The following is a 10,171-nucleotide window of genomic DNA, read 5'->3' as shown; positions in this document are numbered from 1 at the left end:
CCCTGCAGACTCTGCGAGATATTCAGCGTATGCTTTTCCCAGATGAGAAGGAGTTCACTGGAGGCCAAGCTGGGGCTCCCCCGCCCAATTCTGGAGTGCTGGATGGTCCCCAAAAGAAGCCTGAAGGGCCAATACAGGCCTTGATGGCTCAGTCCCAAAGTTTAGGTAAAGGGCCAGGACCCCGGACAGAAGGAGGGGCTCCCTTTGGCCCTCCAGGGCACCGAGACATGCCCTTCTCACCAGATGAAGTTGGGCCACCATCCTTAAACTCCCAATCTGGTCCTATAGGACCAGAGCACCTGGATCACATGACCCCCGAGCAGGTGGCCTGGCTGAAGTTGCAACAGGAGTTCTACGAAGAAAAGAGGAGGAAGCAGGAGCAGGTTGTACAGCAGTGTTCTTTACAAGACATGATGGTTCACCAGCATGGACCTCGAGGTTTGGTCAGAGGCCCCCCACCTCCATACCAGATGACCCCAGGTGAGGGCTGGGGTCCTGGGGGCCCAGAGCCCTTTCCTGAAAGTATGACTATGTCCCATTCACTGCCCCCAAGGGGCATGGCCCCCCATCCCAATGTGCCTGGTGGTCAGATGCGGCTGCCTGGGTTTGCTGGAATGATAAACCCTGACATGGAGGGTCCCAATGTCCCAAATGCCACTTCTAGACCCGGGCTTTCAGGTGTCCCTTGGCCGGAAGATGTGCCAAAAATGCCAGATGGCCGAAACTTCCCTCCTGGGCAAGGTGTGTTCAGTGGGCCTGGGCGAGGGGAAAGGTTCCCCAATCCCCAGGGCCTGCCTGACGAGATCTTTCAACAACAGCTGGCAGAAAAACAGTTAGGACTTCCCCCTGGCATGAGCATTGAAGGCATCAGGCCTGGCATGGAAATGAACCGGATGATTCCCCCTCAAAGACACATGGAGCCCGGCAATAACCCCATCTTCCCACGTATGCCGGTTGAAGGGTCCATGAGCCCCTCCAGGGGAGACTTTCCCAAAGGGATGCCACCTCAGATGGCAGCTGGTAGGGACTTGGAATTTGGGATGGGCCCTGGTAGCATGAAGGGGGATGTGAATCTGAATGTCAACATGAGTTCCAATCCACCAATGATACCTCAGAAGATGAGGGAAGCTGGAGTGGGCCCGGAGGAAATGATGAAAATGCGCCAAGGTGTCTCGGAGATGCTCCCCTCGCAGCAGAAAATGGTGCCCATGCCATTTGGTGAGCATCCCCAGCAGGACTATGGAATGGGCCCGAGACCTTTCCATCCTATGTCTCAGGGCCCAGGTGTTGGTCTCCGGAATCACAGAGAACAAATGGGGCCCGACCAAAGGACTAACAACCGGCTTAGCCACATGCCACCACTACCTCTGAATCCCTCCAGCAACCCAAACAGCCTCAACACAGCTCCTCCTGTTCAACGCAACCTCGGACGCAAGCCCTTGGATGTTTCCGTCGGTGCCAGCCAGGTTCATTCTCCAGGCATAAATCCACTGAAGTCCCCCACCATGCGCCAGGTACAGTCTCCCATGCTGGGTTCGCCCTCCGGGAACCTCAAGTCCCCCCAGACTCCATCCCAGCTGGCAGGGATACTCGCAGGGCCAACTGCAGCAGCTGCTGCTTCAATCAAATCTCCTCCTGTTATGGGCTCTGCTGCCGCTTCTCCTGTCCATCTCAAGTCTCCGTCCCTCCCTGCACCTTCTCCTGGATGGACTTCATCTCCAAAGCCCCCACTGCAGAGTCCTGGAATACCCCCCAACCACAAAGCGTCTCTTGCCATGTCTTCACCAGCCATGATGGGAAATGTTGAATCAGGTCAGTTGTGCTCACTTTCTCTACCACCCTTTTTCTTCACTATCTTTATAGTCAGTAAGGTGCTACCTTTCCTTTAAACAAACTCTGCTCTGATTCCTTTTAATGACAACCTGATGCACCAGACTTGGCAGGCTAGCTTGTTGCCTTTCCACTCATAAACTGCTTTGTGTTGGGCACAAGAGCAGGGCCTGTAAATATATTGTCATAGTACTAGTTGATGTATAGACATAATTGAACTGTGAAGAGATGGATGCACAAACTGATTGCTCTCACTAGCTTAGAAACATAGTCTTTTGTATACAGGCTAGGTTGAAACAGGGTAGACTTGGAGTGATTACTAGTGTATCATGTGTTGGGTAAATTGAGTTCTATTTGCAGAACACTCTGCTAGAGGCAGTTCCTTCTGTAGCTATTAGGGAGTTGAGGGACCTTCTGGAACACCATGGGAAGTGTTGTTGGAGGCCTCAGGGGGGTAACTTCAAAAATTGCTCTCCTTTCCTCCAGCAGGAGCCTCTGCTGGATCTGAGATGTTTCTCAGAAGGGCATGCATGTCTGGATCCAACCTCGTATGCCAAAGTGGGATAGATGTGAGAAGGGGGGGGGAGTAAACTCCTTTGCCTTGTTCTGAAGCAAATTTGCTGCAGATTTGAGAGTTCCTCCCATTGAAACTTAGAACCAGCTCTCTTGCATATCACAAGCTGGTTCCTGCAGTATTTTTGTACTGTAAGGATTACTGCGTATAAATTCCTGAAACAATGACATTTTGTGAAGGGTTGTTCTCACCGAACAATTCAGATGGTAAACCGCATTTGGAAAACTTTTGTGTCTTGCTTGGCTTCACAGATCCCTCCTGGGAGGAAGTTGGTTTAACATTAGATCACAGATTTGGCTGTGAATGGTTTTTAGGCAGATGCCAGTTGATTTCTGCAATGATTTTTGCCTTTACACAAAATATAAGCCCCTCTCTTGGTTCACATGGTCCTGTTTGCCCTACAGAATTGCAAGTCTCATTGAATCTTTCAGATTTATAGCTTAAAGTCAACTGGCTGTTCTCATCCTGCAAGGTTCTAATAAAGGAAGTCCCCAGGTGTGCAGTGTTCACATGCAGTTGTTTGATGGAGCCAGCCTTGGGAGCTCTTCAGTCTGTGAAATCACATTATTCCAGGAATTAGGAAGGCAACCAAGACAACACTTTGACTGCATTGCCCTCTACTGTTGCAGAGTAATCACTGCAATGGCATGCTTGCCCCCACCCCTCTTTTTTGGAGTTCTCCTATAGCTCTGAGGCCCAGCTCTCCAATGGGTTTTACTGTGATAAAACATTTTTAGGTTTATTAGGACCTACATACACTTTATTCTGGACAAATAGTACACATTATCTGTTACATTTTGATAAAACTCAGCAAGAGTTAGAAATAACTCTGAAACTATAGAATAGCATCTGAGACCGCATTGAAAAACACTAGATTTGGAACAAGTTTCTCTGTGTCTCCCCTCTTGATGCTTTGGTTGATGGTAGCTGGATTTGCAGCCAATGCATAGTCACTGCCATTTCTTCTGTCTGCAGACACTCCTGATTTCATTCCATCACAGTTGGAATGAAATATTGCTTGAGAGACTTGGGTTGACAGTGGAAAACATTGACCTTGTCTGACATGTGTTAAAAATATGCAGTGATAGCTCATGGTGCATTGTTGAATAAGAAATGGAACTTTTAGTAAGCTGGTTAGTGCTCTTATGTGAAACAGCACATTTAATAATAGCGTTTAAACTTATGAACTCTCCCAAGCTGTTCAGCTTTGCTTCATATATGCATCAAAGGGTAACTGTTCTGTTGGTTGGGATTCCAACCATTAGGTAGCTGGAGGGTGTACATTTTTGCGCAGGCAAGTTTGTTCTCTCTACTACAGTGCTACCTCAGGTTACAGACGCTTCAGGTTACAGACTCCACTAACCCAGAAATAGTACCTTGAGTTAAGAACTTTGCTTCAGGATGAGAACAGAAATCGTGCAGCGGCAGCGGGAGGCCCCATTAGCTAAAGTGGTACCTCAGGTTAAGAACTGTTTCAGGTTAAGAACGGACCTCCAGAACGAATTAAGTTCTTAACCCGAGTTACCACTGTATTTGTTGTACAGTCATACCTCGGGTTACAGACACTTCAGGTTCAGGAAAGGGTTACTTCTGGGTTTCGGTGTTCACGCATGCGCAAAAGCACTAAATCATGCTTTGTGCATGTGCAGAAGCACTGAATCATGACCTGCACGTGCGCGGGCACGGCGTTGTGGGTTGCGAACGTGCCTCCCACACAGATCACGTTCGCAACCCGAGCATCCACTGTATTTATGAAACTTGCTCTCTTCCTGGTCTTTGAGCCAGGTCCTCCCACCTTTGTCTCAGCAGCAGGCATTGCTGAATGGCATGAAGCCTGCATGGATGTTTGGCGCTACTATGGCTGGTAGGGATGTCAAGGGGCATTATCCAGTTAGTGCCGGTCATTCTAGTCTTGAGAGATTCTGGTGTTCTGCACACAAAAAACCAGGCATAGTAGTTGCATTTGTTGGGTGTGAAATAGTTTTTCTAGCAGTTGTGATGATAATGAACTGTCCAGATTGCTGAGAAACTGGGATTTAGCAGGGAAAGTAGCATTTTGTTGAGATTCTGACACCTGGGCTCTCAAAAAGCAAATGGCTTGAAGGATCCAGTATGAAAACATCCTCTCCTCTTCCTTTTCCTGCAGTTATTTTATTAGTTCTTCCTCTTGGTTGATTTATCTGAATACCCTGATTCATACAATTATTTTGTAACAAGATCTGAAATTCAGTTTATGGTAATACAGTATGTATTTCGTGCATAACTGCAGATTATAGTACCATCCTTGTAAGTACTTATGGGACTAGTGTTACCAGGAGAAAGCAGATCTGGTCTCTGATGTACACACACTCAAGCTTCATTTATGCAGAAAGACCATTGATGGACAGGGCTGCGTAGTTGCTATTGCTGTTATGGCTCGTGTCCCAGAGATGTATTTATTTAAAATTTTATATCCTACGCTTTTAGTGCCTGTGTACCACACGGGACAGCTCACAACAACTTCTTTGCAATACGGTTGTCTTAGTGGATTCAAGAGGGGAGCAGAGTCCACTACTTCTAGGGACATGTGCTTTTCTCTGAGCATTTGGTATATTGGCAGAGAAGCCAGTGGGGGTGAACTTGTGGGATTATGATGCCTCTTAAGTCAGAACCCTCTTTGTCCAATGTAAGAATGTCACAGCATCTTGACGGCTTGGTTGTCCTCAGATACCTGGACAAGGTTGTCGTTGTGTGTGGCTGAAAATGAACTTCCTGTTGCATATAGTGTAGGGCAGGCATCCCCAAACTTCGGTTCGCCAAATGTTTTGGACTACAATTCCCATCTTCCCTGACCACTGGTCCTGTTAGCTAGGGATCATGGGAGTTGTAGGCCAAAACATCTGGAGGGCCGCAGTTTGGGGATGCCTGGTGTAGGGTAATGTTTGTGTCATAGAGAATGAAATACAGTACTAAATAAACTGCAGACAGCCTGATTATGGAGCAGTTGCCTTGCAGTATATTCATGTTCTGTAGTATGCATGAGAGATGGGTAAGGGAGGGAAGGAGGGCAGAGTTCCCTTTTTCAGGGCTGGGGAAAAGCTCTCTGCCTGAGGAAAGCTGCTGCCAATCAGAGTAGACAGTAATATAGGGCCGGATTAATCAGTGATATTATTTGATATAAATAAGTTTCATATAGTCAAACTGGCATTTAACCCAGACCCCACAGGAAGCTGTTGAGTGAAACTTCCAGAGTATTCTAGGCAAGGTAACTAGTTGTTAAAGGCTAACTTGTATTTATTTATTTATTTAGGTGGTGCGCCCCCTTCAACGGTTAGCCAGGCTGCTCCTGTGACTCTTCCTGGAAATCTTCCTTCTAGCAGTCCATACACAATGCCCCCAGAGCCTACTCTGTCTCAAAATCCTCTCTCCATCATGATGTCCCGGATGTCCAAGTTTGCAATGCCCAGTTCTACTCCGCTCTACCATGATGCTATCAAGACTGTAGCTTCCTCAGATGATGACTCTCCTCCAGCACGTTCCCCAAACCTGCCACCTATGAACAATCTTTCGGGTAAGAAACAAATGCTGTATAGGTGTGCTGTGGCTGGTAGCATGTGGTTTGGAGAATATCATAGGGAGAAGCTAATGAAATTGGAACTTGCATGTGGCAAAACAGTGGCACACTGAAATAGCTGCACTGAAATAGCCTCACTGAAATTGAGTTGTCAAGAATTACTCACCTAGGATGGACATGGCTTGGGCTTAAGGTGGGGGCAGCAAACAGCCTGTAACTTAACCCAAGTGTTCAGCAGGAGGCTGCTGATGTAGGCAGTTACATAAATTATCATACCCTTCTCCCTCTTCAGTTTTAACTTTCCAACAGTAATTATCCATATTGAAAATGGAGCATTGTGACTTGCAAGTATAGCGCAAACTATTACGCCAAGTGTAATTTGTGAAAAAAGACTAGGGATTATGTCTCTGTGTGTCTCAAGTGATCACGTTTTATCATAGCTTACATGAGAGCCACTTCCCAGTCTAAGAATCATTCGTATATTGATGTAGTGTGTTCTGTGACTTGCTTGTGGCTGCTTCAATTGGGTCTTTCTTAGAACCCAGAAACAAGTTCTACCCAAGGAAGTGAGAAATGATGTCAGATTTTGACACCAATTAGATCAAGAGTTTTAAAAGTTGTTGAGTTTGTGTCAAGCTGATTTAGAAGAGTGATAACTTCTCTTCTTCACAGTAAGGTGTTGAGGCTTAGATTAAAAGTGTGTGCAAGTTCTTGATTCAGGTTCCAGGATGGTTAGACTTTAGATGGTAGTACTTCTATTTTGAAAAGGCACACCTTTTCTCTTTTAACCAACCTGATGTAAATAGTGAGATAAATGGGTTCAAGTGACTTGAACCTACAACAGTAAAATGTAGTGAGATGGTTGTGGAAGATTTGGAGCTTAGCTGTGCCAAGCAACTCCAGAATGACACACTCTGCCTCTGTTCTGGACTGTCTCTTTTTATAGGCAATGTTATTCCTGGATACCTTTCCTATAACTGCCTTCTCCTTTAGTGGCTTCTTGCAGAAGGATTTGGAGTAAACTTGCATCGTTTTCCCTTCTAGAACAGGGTTAATTTCCAATGTTCTGCTGTTGCAGCAATCACCTATGGAATACTTCAAGGAAAAGACCAAATTGTTACCCCCATTCTTTTTAAGCTTGAGCAATTCTTCTGATTCACCCTGGTGAAAATGGTGGATGTTTTCTAGGGCATACTTGGGGCTTGCCCTTGTCCTCTGTGAACCCTTGATCATGCCTTATTACAGTGTGACCGGGTTGCCTTGGCAGAGAAGTCAGCAATGGAAAGGGTTCCCTCATTTCAGCAGTTGTTGTTACACCTTCACCAGCGTGAAACCTCCCCCTTGACATTTGTCTTTGTATTGAGAGATTCCAGTATGTGAAACTGTCTCTGATGGAAAATATGCCAGCATTTGGGACAACCTCTTTGTGTTGGTGTGTTTTTGACATAATCCTTATTTTATGTGAGGCTGTAGTATAGCAATGAGATATTTAGCTATCCATAGATTTCTCATTTCCATGTTAGAAGTCACGTATGCAGTACTTGCCATTCCTGAAAGCTTTTTGTATTATCACCTACTTGCTCTAATCTTAACTTTCCCCCCTCCCATTCTCTCTAGGAATGGGCATTAACCCCCAGAATCCTCGCAATTCAGGTCCCAACCAGGTGGGCCCGATGCCAACTCTTAGCCCAATGGGAATGACGCAGCCTCTAACTCACAGTAACCAGATGCCCTCTCCAAATGCTATGGGACCCAGTATACCTCCTCATGGGGTCCCTGGCCTGATGTCACACAATCCAATGATGGGTCATGGTTCCCAGGATCCACCAATGGTACCTCAAGGACGCCTGGGTTTCCCACAGGGGTTTCCTCCAGTACAGTCCCCTCCCCAGCAGGTGCCATTTCCACATAATGGACCGAGTGGAGGACAAGGCAACTTCCCAACTGGAATGAGCTTCCACGGTGAGGGACCTCTGGGACGTCCCACCAGCATGCCCCAAAGTTCAACGGATCCCGCACTTTGCAAGTCTGGAGGTCCTGGGGGACCCGATTCTTTCACTGTCCTAGGAAACAACATGCCTTCAGTTTTTACCGATCCGGAGCTGCAGGAAGTGATTCGCCCTGGAGCTACTGGAATACCAGAATTCGACCTGTCCAGGATTATTCCATCAGAGAAGCCTAGCCAGACACTACAGTATTTCCCTCGTGGGGAAGTACCGGGCCGCAAGCAGCCACAGGGTGTTGGGCCTGGGTTTTCTCACATGCAGGGAATGATGGCAGAACAGAATCCGAGAATGGGGCTGGCATTAGCTGGCATGGGAGCACCTGATATTTCTCTTGGAGCACCGTCATCCATGCCAGGTCACAACCCAATGAGACCTCCTGCCTTCCTGCAACAAGGCATGATGGGACCTCACCATCGGATGATGTCACCAGCACAACCAACCATGCCTGGCCAGCCCACTCTAATGAGCAACCCAGTAGGCATGATTCCAGGCAAGGACCGCGCTCCTACTGGGCTCTACAGCCACCCAGGACCTGTGGGTTCACCTGGTATGATGATGTCAATGCAGGGCATGATAGGACCCCAACAGAACATCATGATTCCTCCACAGATGAGACCCCGGGGAATGGCTGCTGATGTAGGAATGGGAGGATTTAGCCAAGGCCCTGGAAATCCAGGGAACATGATGTTTTAAGCTGCTACATAAGACTGGATGGTTCGATCCTTGTTGAGATGAGATTCCAGGTCCTGAGGGCTGCCTGAGAGCTCCAGGAGCACAGTTTGGCCATGCAATAGGTAAAAAAAAAAAACAGACCAGAGGATGCTTTGGGAAATCTCGAATGTATGGAATTACCTGAAAACAAATGAATTCATTTTAACAGGTTGTTTTTTTAAAATTTATTTTTTAAAAATTATTTTTGTGTACTTGGATATCCTGTGATGGCACCTGCTTTGAGAATCTGTAGCTGTATTTTGAGAATTGCCATTTGTCACAAGTTGCACCATTCTCTCTGTATGTTTACGTCCTTTGGACTGGCTTCTCCCAGGACTCTCGGTTATTTTGGGGGGGGGGTTATTTTTGTGTACTGTACTATATTGTAAAAGGGATTTTAGCAGAGACTTTAGTCTTTGGGGTGAGAGGCTGTTTACTTTTAGGTGGAAAATCCATCTTCAGAACTTTGGACTATTTTCCTTCAACTCCAATGTATAGAAAAACCAAACTACGACCTCAGAGCAGAGTATTAATGAAAAGCACAAAAGGAACTTAAGTTCAGTGAGGGGGAATCTTTAAAAAAAAATAAGTTAAGGACATATTTTTCAAATTATGGAGTGCTGTCGAGCACCTTTGTCTCTCCCTCCCACTCTTAAAAAAAAAAGGCATCTTGCCCCCCTCCCTTTACTGTCTCCTCCTCTGGCAGCTGCAATACATTGTATTATTTTTGGGGAGTATATGTAGGAGAGCCCCTTCTCATTCTGAGAGTGTTGCTACTTTCAGGAAGAGGCTGGACTTTGACACTGTTACATTCTACAGTAGTCTTACTGTTCGTTCTCCTTTTCTTAGGACCCCCCCCCCCGACTTTATTAATGTGGGAGTGGAACAGACACTAAAAGTTATCCTGACCTTTTTTTTGTGGCTATCTTTTTTTTTTGTTCCCCAGCGTAAAACGTTCTCTGTGTAACCTCCATTAAATTTGGTACAAAACCACTTGCCAGGGCTGTGGTGTCAGAAAAATAAAATATATTGTTTCTTACAAAAATCTATTTCTTTTCTCCTTTGCTACAGTCTAGCTTGCTTCTAAATATGCCTGTTTGTATCGAGTTTAAAGTGCTTGCGTATACTGTATGTGCGTTTCAGATCACATCCTTCTGATAAGGTTTTTATGTTGCACACCAGATAGGCTGCTTCTTAAACCCCCTTTCACCCTCTATCTTGGTGTAGAAGGGCATGGCTGTGTTACTGGTCTCACCTTTGTCATGGGGGCAGGTTAGCCTTAACACGGGTGCACAAGTGAAGATCTAGCAGTGAGCAGCTGCTCAGGAACAGAGATATCCACTCTAGTCAGGCAACTAGAAAATGAATGAAGTTGTAAAATGTTTACCTTCAGTAATCCAAAATAAGTTTCAGATGAAGATCTCCAACTCCAAAGCCTGAGTACTGATCAAGCTGTAAGTATGAACTCCAATTTCTTTGGAATCAGTTGTAATACAA

At 46.1% G+C, this 10,171-nt stretch overlaps 1 protein-coding gene across 1 annotated transcript in view; it reads left to right on the top strand.

Moving 5' to 3' along the window:
• Window positions 1–9,719, top strand: part of BCL9 (BCL9 transcription coactivator) — an 18,449-nt gene extending 8,730 nt beyond the window's left edge. Inside the window, exons 5-7 of the mRNA XM_035114589.3 lie at window positions 1–1,812; window positions 5,694–5,954; window positions 7,575–9,719. The exon at window positions 1–1,812 is cut by the window's left edge and continues 421 nt beyond it. Coding sequence (XP_034970480.2) covers window positions 1–1,812; window positions 5,694–5,954; window positions 7,575–8,656 — 3,155 coding nt within the window. The 3' untranslated portion in view covers window positions 8,657–9,719. The remainder of the gene's footprint in view (window positions 1,813–5,693; window positions 5,955–7,574) is intronic.
• The last annotated feature ends 452 nt before the right edge of the window (window positions 9,720–10,171 follow it).

The sequence above is a fragment of the Zootoca vivipara genome, chromosome 4 (genome assembly GCF_965207765.1).
Source record: "Zootoca vivipara chromosome 4, rZooViv2.hap1.1, whole genome shotgun sequence".
NCBI lineage: Eukaryota > Metazoa > Chordata > Lepidosauria > Squamata > Lacertidae > Zootoca > Zootoca vivipara.
Note: the sequence above shows the minus strand (reverse complement) of the source record. Positions and strands in the feature narration are given on the sequence as shown.